The sequence below is a fragment of the Chiloscyllium plagiosum genome, unplaced genomic scaffold (assembly GCF_037043375.1).
Source record: "Chiloscyllium plagiosum isolate Xiang-an unplaced genomic scaffold, Cpla_swu_hap1 HiC_scaffold_25, whole genome shotgun sequence".
In the NCBI taxonomy this organism is placed as follows: domain Eukaryota; kingdom Metazoa; phylum Chordata; class Chondrichthyes; order Orectolobiformes; family Hemiscylliidae; genus Chiloscyllium; species Chiloscyllium plagiosum.
In genome coordinates this window covers 17,460,312-17,473,856 of record NW_028270163.1, presented here as the reverse complement: position 1 = coordinate 17,473,856, position 13,545 = coordinate 17,460,312, and the positions used below count along the sequence as shown (strand labels likewise).

At 43.9% G+C, this 13,545-nt stretch overlaps 1 protein-coding gene across 4 annotated transcripts in view; it reads left to right on the top strand.

Annotated features, from left to right (window-relative positions):
- The window catches only part of shisa6a (shisa family member 6a), a 527,218-nt gene that overhangs the window by 55,580 nt on the left and 458,093 nt on the right, over positions 1–13,545 (top strand). For all 4 annotated transcript variants that reach the window (XM_088000481.1, XM_088000483.1, XM_088000482.1 and 1 more), the window contains exon 3: positions 7,680–7,837. In XM_088000481.1, the coding sequence (XP_087856607.1) occupies positions 7,680–7,837 (158 nt within the window). The remainder of the gene's footprint in view (positions 1–7,679; positions 7,838–13,545) is intronic.

Genomic DNA, 13,545 nt, shown 5'->3' with positions numbered 1-13,545 from the left:
GTCCATATACAGGGTTTGTCTGCTAATTGTCTGCAAGTAGCATTCAGCAAGTGCCCAGCAATGACTACCACCAACAAAAGAGAATACAACCATGTTCTCTTTATGTCAACAACCTTTCAGTTTCTGCTTTTCTCGCCAACAACATCCTAAAGATTACATTTCAGCAGGAACTTAACTGGACCATGGGCCCAGGCAGAAGCTAAACTGAATATCAATGAGCAAGGTTATTGCTATTTTTTAAGTGAAGGAGAGGAAGCTATATTAGTGGTAATTGGCTGCATTGAATTTGCTGAAATAAAATGGAACAAATTAAATTGGATCTGTGATATTGGGGACCTCAAGTGGAGGCTGAGATAAACCATTCACTTGGCACTTCCTTTTTTAAGTTGTTTGGTATTCCCTTTCAAATTGGCAGAATCCTTTTAAGCCTTGCATCTTGACACTGGTTCACCAAACTAGTCCTTCTGTTCTCCTACACATTTTCAGACCTCCCGACATCTATTCTGAGAAAACTTCTCAGAGTTAGATTGAGTCTTTTCCAATATGTCCAGATGAAGTTCTGTGACCTTCGCTGTTTATCCTAGCAATCAGCTTTTCTTTTATACTTGAATGTTATCATGTGGTCTCCTCAAATTTTGAGATTAAAGGCATTCGTTTATTATGTTGAATTACAATGTAATAATAATGAAAAATAAAAAAATTGATATTCTTATTTTTTTTTCAAAAAGGGTTGGTCTTTTGATCATTTAAACATCCTGGAATGAGTAGGAAGAAATGACCTTATGAAGAGTGTGAGGGGTTGGGCAGAGGAATTTTAATTTTTGAAGTTTCAAACATAATTGCAAGTCACCATTCTATCAGAACCAATCTTAAACAAAGCTGAACCCTGGGTAGGTGAGATCATAAGAAATTTGACCGAACAAGCAACAGAAACTGCCTCGAGGTGCAAAAAGAGGTAATTCAGCCATTTTTCAGGTTTGCATGTATGTCAGAGGAGTAAATATGGAGGAGATGAGTGCAAAAGGAGCTGCAAGAAAGCAGCTCACCATCACCTTCTGCCGGGCAACTAGGGATTGGCAATAAATGCTGGCCCAGCCAGCGACACTCATGTCCCACAAGTAGATTTTTTTAAAAAAATTGTGTGTATTTTAGATTATTCTGTTTATTCTAGATTATTCTGATGTATGCTTCAGGGTAACTGTAAAAATGAATAGGAGCCAATAGCTAGATTACAACTTCTAAGTGTGTTTGAAGTTGCACAGCTATCACTCAGCTACACATGGAGAATTAATGTAGAAATTATGCAAGTGTCCACTTTTACCATAAATTGTTCAAAACACAATGAGATCTTGAAAAATAAAATATTTCTTAGAATGTTAGAACCCTCATCATTCACAATACATTGCATCTTAGAAAATCTGTTGACTTATTGCCAAAGTTAAGAGAGGGAAATCAAGTCAGCTGAAGCAGAGGGAGATTTACACTTGTACGTCTGATGAGTGGCAGCTGGATTTGCAGAATGCTACCAGAGGGGGAAAAAGGACTGAAAAGATAATAGTGAATAATAAAATGGGATGAACTGTAAATTTCTGCCTGGGAACATAATTGAGACCAGTGCACTCTTGCAATAAAGGAAACAAAAAGCTTTCTTCAAGCTGAAAAGTTATTGCATAACTGAAAAATGTGTTGCTGGAAAAGCGCAGCAGGTCAGGCAGCATCCAAGGAGCAGGAGAATCGAAATTTTGGGCATAAGCCCTTCTTCAGGCATATGCCCAAAACGTCGATTCTCCTGCTCCTTGGATGCTACCTGACCTGCTGCGCTTTTCCTGCAACACATTTTTCACCTCTGATCTCCAACATCTGCAGTCCTCACTTTCTCTAAGTTATTGCATAAGTCAATTTCTCTATTAGTCTTGGTTAAACTAATGATTACCACTGTTGGAGATCATGAGAGAATACCTAGAATCATAGAATCCCCATTTGGCCCATTGAGTCCATATCAACCCTTCAACAACATCCCACCCATACCCACCCACTAACCTATCCCTGTAAACTTGCATTCCCCATAGATAATGCACCTAACCTACACATCCATGGACACTATGGGCAATTTAGCATGGCCAATCCACCTAATCTGCATATTGTTGGACTGTGAGAGGCAACTGGAGCACCTGGAAGAAACTCCACACAGACAGTCACCTGAGGTTGGAATCAAACATGGGTCCCTGGCACTGTGAGGCAGCAGTGCTAACCACTGAGACACGTTCCTTCTCCCAAAATGCAGTTTCCCTTCCTGGGCAAAGCAGGCAGCAAACAGCAGAAATTCTGTTTATCATTCTTTTAAAGTCAACCATATGACAATCATCAAAGGAAGCACTGAAATGTGGAAGTGAGTTAGAAAAGGAAGACAAACAAGATTCTAGCTCCTTTCACATGACAGCATACGTTAATGAGAGATCCTAGCAAGCAAAAGGAAGGAGCAAAAAAGTGATGAGAACCGAGAAGGAATTGCCTATCATTTGAAAAGGATAACAAAAAAAATGATCATTTTAAAAGAAGACATGAGAAAGTTTTCCCTCCTTTTACTTTAGATGAATACCAAATATGGAAAATGGAAGGGTCAGAAGCAAGAACAGGTACAAGCAGTTTGACAAATTAATCTGAGTAAAGACAATAAGGTAATAGGGATGAATGTAACAATCTAGAAGAGACAATTTTTCTTCAAGATTGCACTATAAAAGAAGAAAAATGTGGTGAATATATTGGAGCAATCTTCAGATGGGAATTTCCTGAGGACATACTCCATGTTGATCAGATCTTGCGTGCCCACCTAGTCAATAAATAAAAAAGCAAGGAGAAGTACAGAAAGCTGTCAATGATGAGGAATAATACTAATCTGGGAATATGATCTTGTTAAACTATGCAAGTCAAATATTTGTGTGACTGAACCTGAAGTTTGTCGCTGAGAATGGGAAACCTGTGTCTGAAAACAAGCCCAGGAGGTATAACCAGAACTAGGAGGGGATGAAGAAAAAAAGCTGTTACTGTCAGAATCGAGTGCCCTTTGATAGGAAAAGATGGAAGAGATAAAAGGTATAGCAACTTAGAATTATTATCTATTCACACGTAATTGAGGTGGAATGAGCTGTGTTCTTTCTGCACAGTTAGAATGGAAAAAACACAGTCCAGAAAACATGCACCTGGCAGGTTGCAATCAGACAAATGACAATGGAATGCCCTGCAAGGGAAAAGGTGAATTGCAAGAGGACAAGTCAATATACAAGCTGAGATCGACTCATTTACTAGAAAGATAAAAACAGTTCAGCCAGAGAGCAAAGGCACAACTACTGTTAAAGAATATTACATCAATAATATGTTAGGTAGGTTAAAATGAATGAGTCTAGAAGGAGAGTGTGATTGGGTCTGAAACAAGTTGTAAATTGGGTAAGAAATTTAACCCTCATTTATCCAATAAAATCTGCTGGAACAAGGTAGTGAAGATCTAACACAAGAAAGAGCAGCAGCAGAGTGCGGTTGTAGAACACTTTGTTCAAATTTCTCAATAAAATCAAAGTTGTGTGGAACTTTTTTTAAAATCACAGACAATAAATGGTTACTGAGAACCTTCTCAGCTTTTATCTCACCATATAAAAGTCAATTTTTGTATTAGTTGACAGGACACAAAGTCCTCAGATGTTACTTATTATAAAGTCTTTCGAACAAAAAACTTGGAGATATAAGCTTTCGGAACCATTAAAATTGTCCCGTCAAAACTTGAGGTATCCCCTTCTGAGGAGAAAGTGAGTCTGCAGATGCTGGAGATCAAAGTTGAAACTTTATTGCTGGAACAGCACAGCAGGTCAGGCAGCATCCAGGGAACAGGAGATTCGACGTTTCGGGCACAGGCCCTTCTTCAGGAATGAGCAGAGAGTGTTCAGCAGGAGAAGATAAAAGGTAGGGAGGAGGGACTTGGAGGAGGGGCGCTGGAAATGCGATAGGTGGAAAGAGGTCAAGGTGAGGGTGATAGGTCGGAGTAGGGTGGAGGCGGAGAGGTCAAGAAGAAGACTGCAGGTCAGGAAGGCGGTGCCGGGCTGGAAGGATCCGGCTGAGACAAGGTGGGGGGAGGGGGGATGAAGAAACTGGTGAAGTCCAAGTTCATCCCCTGCGGTTGGAGGGTTCCCAGTCGGAAGATAAGACGCTCCTCCTCCGACCGTCGGGTTGTTGTGGTTTGGCGGTGGATGAGTCCAATGACCTGCATATCCTCGGTGGAGTGGGAGGGGGAGTTGAAATGCTGTGCCACAGGTTGGTTGGGTTGGTTCGTCCGGGTGGCCCAGAGGTGCTCCCTGAATCGCTCCGCAAGTAGGCGGCCTGTCTCCCCAATATAGAGGAGGCCACACCGGCTGCAGCGGATGCAGTAGATGATGTGGGTGGAGGTGCAGGTGAATCTGTGGCGGATATGGAAGTTTCCCTTGGGGCCTTGGAGAGAAGTGAGGGGGGAGGTGTGGGCGCAAGTGTTGCACCTCCTGCGGTTGCAAGGGAAGGTGCCGGGAGTGGTGGTTGGGTCGGTGGGGGGTGTGGATCTGACAAGGGAGTCGCGGAGGGAGTGGTCTCTACGGAAAGCTGATAGGGGAGGGGAGGGAAATATATCCTTGGTGCTGGGGTCTGTTTGGAGGTGGCGGAAGTGACGGCGGATGATGCGCTGTACATGGAGATTGGTGGGGTGGTAGGTGAGGACCAGTGGGGTTCTGTCCTGGTGGCGGTTGGAGGGGCGGGGCTCAAGGGCGGAGGAGCGGGAAGTGGAGGAGATGCGGTGGAGGGCACCGTCGACCACGTCGGGGGGGAAATTGCGGTCCTTGAAGAAGGAGGCCATCTGTGTTGTACGTATTTTGAACTGGTCCTCCTGGGAGCAGATGCGGCGGACCTCAATTCCTTCGTCAAAACGCCATCCCATTCTCCCAATTCCTTCGTCAAAACGCCATCCCATTCTCCCAATTCCTTCGTCTCCGCCGCATCTGCTCCCAGGAGGACCAGTTCAAAATACGTACAACACAGATGGCCTCCTTCTTCAAGGACCGCAATTTCCCCCCCGACGTGGTCGACGGTGCCCTCCACCGCATCTCCTCCACTTCCCGCTCCTCCGCCCTTGAGCCCCGCCCCTCCAACCGCCACCAGGACAGAACCCCACTGGTCCTCACCTACCACCCCACCAATCTCCATGTACAGCGCATCATCCGCCGTCACTTCCGCCACCTCCAAACAGACCCCAGCACCAAGGATATATTTCCCTCCCCTCCCCTATCAGCTTTCCGTAGAGACCACTCCCTCCGCGACTCCCTTGTCAGATCCACACCCCCCACCGACCCAACCACCACTCCCGGCACCTTCCCTTGCAACCGCAGGAGGTGCAACACTTGCGCCCACACCTCCCCCCTCACTTCTCTCCAAGGCCCCAAGGGAAACTTCCATATCCGCCACAGATTCACCTGCACCTCCACCCACATCATCTACTGCATCCGCTGCAGCCGGTGTGGCCTCCTCTATATTGGGGAGACAGGCCGCCTACTTGCGGAGCGATTCAGGGAGCACCTCTGGGCCACCCGGACGAACCAACCCAACCAACCTGTGGCACAGCATTTCAACTCCCCCTCCCACTCCACCGAGGATATGCAGGTCATTGGACTCATCCACCGCCAAACCACAACAACCCGACGGTCGGAGGAGGAGCGTCTTATCTTCCGACTGGGAACCCTCCAACCGCAGGGGATGAACTTGGACTTCACCAGTTTCTTCATCCCCCCTCCCCCCACCTTGTCTCAGCCGGATCCTTCCAGCCCGGCACCGCCTTCCTGACCTGCAGTCTTCTTCTTGACCTCTCCGCCTCCACCCTACTCCGACCTATCACCCTCACCTTGACCTCTTTCCACCTATCGCATTTCCAGCGCCCCTCCTCCAAGTCCCTCCTCCCTACCTTTTATCTTCTCCTGCTGAACACTCTCTGCTCATTCCTGAAGAAGGGCCTGTGCCCGAAACGTCGAATCTCCTGTTCCCTGGATGCTGCCTGACCTGCTGTGCTGTTCCAGCAATAAAGTATCCCCTTCTGACAAGCTGCTGGAATAAAAAGCAAACATTCTGTGAGTTGAAATATTGTAGTTTCTTTCAATTCAGTAGAAAGTCTTAAGCACAATTGAAAACTCAGAATCCATATATGTAGTCATCAGAGGACTTAAAACAATAGTGATGTAAAGAAAGAATTACTTTATTGAACATAAAAGCCAAGCAAAGAGGAATGATGGTAAGCAGACAGACAAAACAGATGAAAAGTATCTCAAAGTGGAAAATTGGTACATGAGGTGATAATGAAGGCAAAGATGTGTAGAAACTGACATTTCTTGTGAGACAAAGTAGTGTTTAACAGTGTCACAATGTGAGTAAACCAAAGAGCAAAGCAAATGAGTATGCAGTAAGCGACCCAACCAAATGAAATACCTGAGGGGGAAATGAAGAAAGGAATAGTATGCAAATACATCAATGGAATATTAATCTCCTCTAATCTGTTAAGCATAGGCCATAAATGCTAATACATCACACAAGCTTTCAAATCTGTGAACTGAATAAATGTGTTGAGAAGAGCAATTGTCTGCATACGGTTATACAGAATTGTGAGTCCCATGCTCAAAAGTATGTTCATTTTCTCACTATACTGTATTTTTCTCCCTGTTTCTCATAATCCCTGGAATATTACTTCTTCAGACTGAAATCCCGCTGCCTCATACCAACATCTTTTAACTTGCCATAACTCCACACACCTCCTTCCCCTCCCCCCGACACCACGACTTGAAATTGTCAATTTTTTAAAGTTGGAAAACTGGTAAAGAGTGGTTTCGTATTGTTGCAAAAAGATTTGTTGTGTCACAAAATCCTCTGAAGTGGTATCAACCTTTGCCTGTTCTGAAGTTCAGGATGGTTAAAGAGGTTAAAAGCAACTAAGCCCGCTTTAAGAAATGATTTGGAGGTGCCGGTGTTGGATTGGGGTGGACAAAGTTAAAAATCACACAACACCAGGTTATAGTCCAACAGGTTTATTTGGAATCACTAGCTTTCGGAGCGCTGCACCTTCATCAGGTGATTGTGACAACAATCTGAAGAAGAAGCAGCGCTTTGAAAGCTACTGCTTCCAAATAAACCTGTTGGACTATGCCCTGGTGTTGTGGGCTTTAAGAAACACCTCCTTTTGGGGGACCTTTGTTAATCTGCATGCCATACACAAACATTCATCACGGGTTGAAGTGTGCATTATATAATCGATATTATGCTCTGTCTACAATACATAGTGCAGCGTTGTATTTGTAATTGCATAGATACAAAATTAACATTTAAAAATCCACATCCTCAAGTTAATCATTATTTATTACCATTACTGCATTAGAGTTTGCAAATATTATCCAGATACTTGTTACATTTCATTTTTAATGAATTATACCCAATGATGCAGTAATATGGTATTTTCAATTGTCTGTACAAATCATACAAATGGTGTTTCACAACAGTAATACCAACTTTCAACCAAATAGCAATCCCAACAATTCTGACAAAACCTGTAGCACTACAACATGAGGAGCGAGTCATATAAAAAGACACTGTGCCATCTTTTAAACATTACTTTCTGTTAAATTTCACAGGGCCTTGGCAGACATCTTACGAAGCCAGGGACCGATTCCAGTGCCACACTATGAGCGAGAGAACATGACTGCAATAGATGGATCGCCCAAGGAAAACTCTCCTGTTAGAACCTCCAAAAACCATTTTACACCCGTGCGAACATCCAAAGGCAATCACGGTGAGCAGAACTTCATCCCCAAATTGAGATCTTAATATGTGTTTTGTGATTTCTGTCATTCTGTTGACTTAACAAATTTTGGTGAAAACATTTGCTACAGTTAGATAGCAGTGAATATAAAGTTGCAATTGAAGGCTGAGACAGACAGCTTTTTAATCAGTTAGGGAATCAAGGAAAAAGGCAAGAAAGTGGAGTTGAAGATTATCGTACCAGCCATGATCTCATTGAATGGCAAAGCAGACTTGATCGGCTGAATAGCCTATTTCTGCTCCTATATCTTATGGAGAAAGTGAGGTCTGCAGATGCTGGAGATCAAAGTTGAAACTTTATTGCTGGAACAGCACAGCAGGTCAGGCAGCATCCAAGGAACAGGAGATTCGACGTTTCGGGCACAGGCCCTTCCTCAGGAATGAGCAGAGAGTGTTCAGCAGGAGAAGATAAAAGGTAGGGAGGAGGGACTTGGAGGAGGGGCGTTGGAAATGTGATAGGTGGAAAGAGGTCAAGGTGAGGGTGATAGGTCGGAGTAGGATGGAGGCGGAGAGGTCAAGAAGAAGACTGCAGGTCAGGAAGGCGGTGCCGGGCTGGAGGGATCCGGCTGAGACAAGGTGGGGGGAGGGGGGATGAAGAAACTGGTGAAGTCCAAGTTCATCCCCTGTGGTTGGAGGGTTCCCAGTCGGAAACTTCCATATCCGCCACAGATTCACCTGCACCTCCACCCACATCATCTACTGCATCTGCTGCAGCCGGTGTGGCCTCCTCTATATTGGGGAGACAGGCCGCCTACTTGCGGAGCGATTCAGAGAGCACCTCTGGCCCACCCGGACGAACCAACCCAACCACACTGTAGCACAGCATTTCAACTCCCCCTCCCACTCCACCGAGGATATGCAGGTCATTGGACTCATCCACCGTCAAACCACAACAACCCGACGGTCGGAGGAGGAGCGTCTTATCTTCCGACTGGGAACCCTCCAACCACAGGGGATGAACTTGGACTTCACCAGTTTCTTCATCCCCCCTCCCCCCACCTTGTCTCAGCCGGATCCCTCCAGCCCGGCACCGCCTTCCTGACCTGCAGTCTTCTTCTTGACCTCTCCGCCTCCATCCTACTCCGACCTATCACCCTCACCTTGACCTCTTTCCACCTATCACATTTCCAACGCCCGTCCTCCAAGTCCCTCCTCCCTACCTTTTATCTTCTCCTGCTGAACACTCTCTGCTCATTCCTGAGGAAGGGCCTGTGCCCGAAACCTCGAATCTCCTGTTCCCTGGATGCTGCCTGACCTGCTGTGCTGTTCCAGCAATAAAGTTTCAACATCCTATATCTTATGACCTTATAGATCATATGGCTTCTAATAAACTAGCCATGGACTTGGAGCAAGATCAGTGAAGGTCTAAATCTCAATGCACTAAAATTGGGACAAATACACACATGTGAGTTTGCGATTGTGATTATTACAGATTAGGTAAGGATATTATTTCAGTATATCATTAATTAGGCTGAAATGCTATCACCAGACACTGTTAACTGTGGCAGTTTGAAGTTATGTTGTAAGAGGTTCCTTATAGAAACCGCATTGAGGTCAAGAGCAAAGGAGTACTACACAAGTGCAATTAAAATCAGTTGCTAGTCCCCAGTGGCTAACTTTTCGCACTTGGCAAGGAGAATATTCATTTGATTAATCACAACAAAATGATTGAAACATAAAATTCTTAAATTTCATGGGGATCTCAGGAAATACTTGGATACTTTCAAAGATGGACCGTTGCAGTCAGTGTAAGTAAATGAGTCTCAGTATGCCTGTATGAGCCTCGGTATCCCAGTTGGAAATTATCTTTGGGAGTGATGATGGTGTAGTGGTTCCATTGCTGAACTATTAACTGAAGACCCAGGTAACATCCTGGGATTAAAAAAAAACAGAAAGTGCTGGAGAAACTCAGCAGGTTTAGCAGCATCTGTGAAGAGATAAACAGAATTAACATTTTGAGTCCATCAAAGGTAGTATTTATGTTGATCACTGGGTCTGGGTGGGGGCAGAGAATGAGTGAGATAGACGAGTGGAGATAAAGAGAGAAAAGAGAAAGGGAAGGAAACAATGGGATTGTTAACAGTAAACAGAGAGAAGTAGATGCTGAATGGGTGCTAACAGGAAGTGTGAATAATTGAAAATGTATTCGGAGCAACACATACAAAATAGGACCTGGGAGTGTGGGGGTGAGTAATGAAGATGGAGGGAGATGTTCACGTCCTGAAATTGTTAAAGTCGATGATATGTCCTGAGGGCTGTAAGGTACCTTGGCAAAAGAGGAGATGTTGTTCTTCCAGCTTGCTTTGAGTTTCACTGGAGCACTACAGCAGGCCTGAGACAGAGATGTTAGCCAGGAACACAACGGTGTGTTGAAGTGGCAGGCAACTAGATGTCAAGGTTATTTTTATGAATAGAGTGGAAGTGTTCCATAAACCTCCATACTCACAGAATCATTACTGACAGGCAATGTCCCAAACAGTAGCATCACCATCTGCCCTGTCCCACTGGCAGGATAGAGCCAGTAGCATTGGCTGCATTGCTGGGGAGGAGTTTTTCTTTTAGTTTTCACTCTTCAACTCAGAACCACATAAAATCCCATGGTATCAGATCAAACATGGGCTGGAATGGCAAGTAACATTCATGCCATACAAATGCCAGGAAATGATCACTTCCAACAAAAAGGAGCTATCCATTGTCCTTTGTCATTCAATAACATTTCCTAGCGAGTTTTGAGAAGATTTGTAGCTCAGCTTGAGGTTCTGGATGTAGGTTTGCTCGCTGAGCTGGGAGGTTCATTTCCAGACGTTTCATCACCCTACAAGGTAACATCTTCAATGGCCTCAGGCCATGATTCCTGCTTTCTATTTATATGATTGGGTTTCTTTGGATTGGTGATGTCATTTCCTGTGGTGATGTCATTTCCTGTTCTTTTTCTCAGGGACTGGTAGATAGGGTCTAACTCGATGTGTTTGTTGATAGATTGTAGACCCCATCTACCAGCCCCTGAGACAAAGGACAGGAAATGACATCACCAACCCAAAGAAACCCAATCATATAAATAGAGAGCAGGAATCATGTACACTATTTCGCCTGAGGCCCACTGAAGATGTTACCTAGTAGGATGACGAAACGTCTGGAAATGAACCTTCCAGCTCAGTGAGCAAACCTACATCCAATAACATTTTCGTTATTAAATCTCCTACTATCAACATCTGGGGGCTTATCATTGACCAGAAACTGAACTGAACTAAGATTTGGAGTATTGTTGCTATAAGAACAGAACATATACTCTCAATATTGAGGAAATAACTCACCTCTTGACTCCCCACAACCTGTCACCATTTCCAAGGTACAAGTTAGGAGTGTGCTGGAATACTCCCCACTTGCCTGGATGATACTCAGGAACAGTCAAGAGGCTTGACATCACCCAGGACAAAGCCACCCACTTGATTGGCACCACATCCACAAACATTCAGTCCCTCCACCACCAAGCACAGTAGTAACAGTGTGTACCATCAACAAGATGCACTGTAGAAATCTTTAAACAGCATCATCCAAGCACACAACTACAAACATCTACAAAGACAAAGGATGCAGTATATGGATACACCAACACTAGCAAGTTCCCTCCAAACCATTGACCATCCTGACCTGGAAAGATATCAGTCATTCCTTCACAGTCACTCAGTCAAAATCATGGAACTCCCTCCCTAAAGGTATTTGGGATGTACCAATAGCACTTGGACTGCAGTGAATCAAAAAGAAGCTTGCATCATCTTCTAGCCAATAAATGTTTCCCAGGTCAATGGCACCTAATCCCACAAATGAATTAAACAAAACTTCAGTCTCTTTGGGATTAGTTTCAGGAAGTGACTTCCACAAGACATGTCACTTTTTCAATGATTCATAACAAAGCCAGTGTTAGCATGTAAGTGACAGTTTAACTGCAAATTTATTGTTCTTTGGAATAGCTCAACAAAAATACTTGAGGCCGACTAAAGTTACATATCAGGGATTCATAACAATTCTTAATCAGGATACTTCTCATTTTTTTATTTTTAATTAGGAGCAGTCTAGAATTGCAAAGCAATTACAGTTTACAGCAAGCTATAGCCTCATATTAACAAAACACAGGACTATTGATAACTCATTTATTATTTCCAAACTGCTTCTACTTGACAATAGCTTTGAATTTGAAGGATCAATTATCTATCTCCTTGTCAACTTTTAATGGGTGATCAAGACTTTCTTCCCCATTCATCCCCCACCCACATTCCAATTTGTCCAATTCCAATTTTAACAATTGTCTTCAGTTCCAGACCAGTAGTTCCAAAATCTATCCTCCGGGGAACATCAAGCAGACAATACCTGGGAAGGGAAAACAATTGAATAAAATAATGATTGGGTTATAACACTGTCCTTGTACAGTGGGATCCAAGTTCAGATCCAATCTTGGCTCTCAGGATGAAAGCTTTTTCACTTTCTACTGCTTCTAATTTCTCAGAGTTAACCTAGTCTGTAGTGGTGATGATAATCACCAAAACCATCCATTATTTAGCACTAACTTATCTCCAAATTGACAGTTTTGATTCAACAGTAAGCAGGATGGCTGGAGTGGAGAATCCAATGTGACACACCATCTGGCATAGTACTGTTTTGAAAATAGGGTTAAGGTGCATTCATTAGTACAATGAGATGAGGATCTATTGTGTTAGTAGATGCTATACATAACCCCATTTACTGAAGTTCATAATTTGAGATTTTAATGTATGGTGGGGTATCCTTCCTACCACAGGAAAATGCAAAGATGATACCGACTGCCATTTAATTAGCTGGAGATAGGACAGCCACCCCTGACTCAGAATGAAATTCCATCCTTGTGCAATGCCTGCCAATTTGATTGGCCAATGCCTTTCACAGCTCAGTAGTGCCATGAGTTGCACTAGAAGGACTGGGAATGCAAACATTTCAAGAAGTCTAAGCCCCTGGAGTCCAGGACAAGCAAATTGTCAGGGTCTCAGGCTTGGAGGCACAACCAGGTTTGGCCAGGAATTGACAGTATTGGTGGAGTGGTCAAGGGTGAGGAAGCAATCCCAAAGGGATGCATCTTGTGGGGGTGCGCCCAACTTCGAAATAGTGCCATTGATGGAGACTATCCACTTCCTGCCCGATGCCTGGGAAGGATAGCTTTCTGGATTTACTCGCTGCCTTGACCACATACCACCTGCTGAAAACTGTGACTGGGTGGGGAAATGGCCTTTCGACTGTCATTAATTGGCCACTTTTGGGTGTTAGCAGTGGAACAAGTCTTGCTGTTGCCACAGCAAGTTGCAGCATGCCTGGAGTATGTGTTGTGACTCTTCTTGTGTGATCAATGATTAGGCAAGCATGTATCTTGAAGAGATTAATTAGTGTCATCCATGTAAAGTCATGTCGCATGATATTTTTTGTACAAAATTAGCAGCTCTACTTGAATAGCTATTGCTGTACTTTGTAATCCAACAAGATAACCAGTTCATCAACCAGTCTGACCCCAGATTAAAGCAATGTCTATGGTAAATTTGTAACATGTTTAGTTGCTCTATAAAATAGATCTTCTGATACATGCCCTCAGTAAAAACACAGTCTATGTTTGGGAGTCAACATAATCGTAAGATCCAAAGATTGCATTGTAATAAT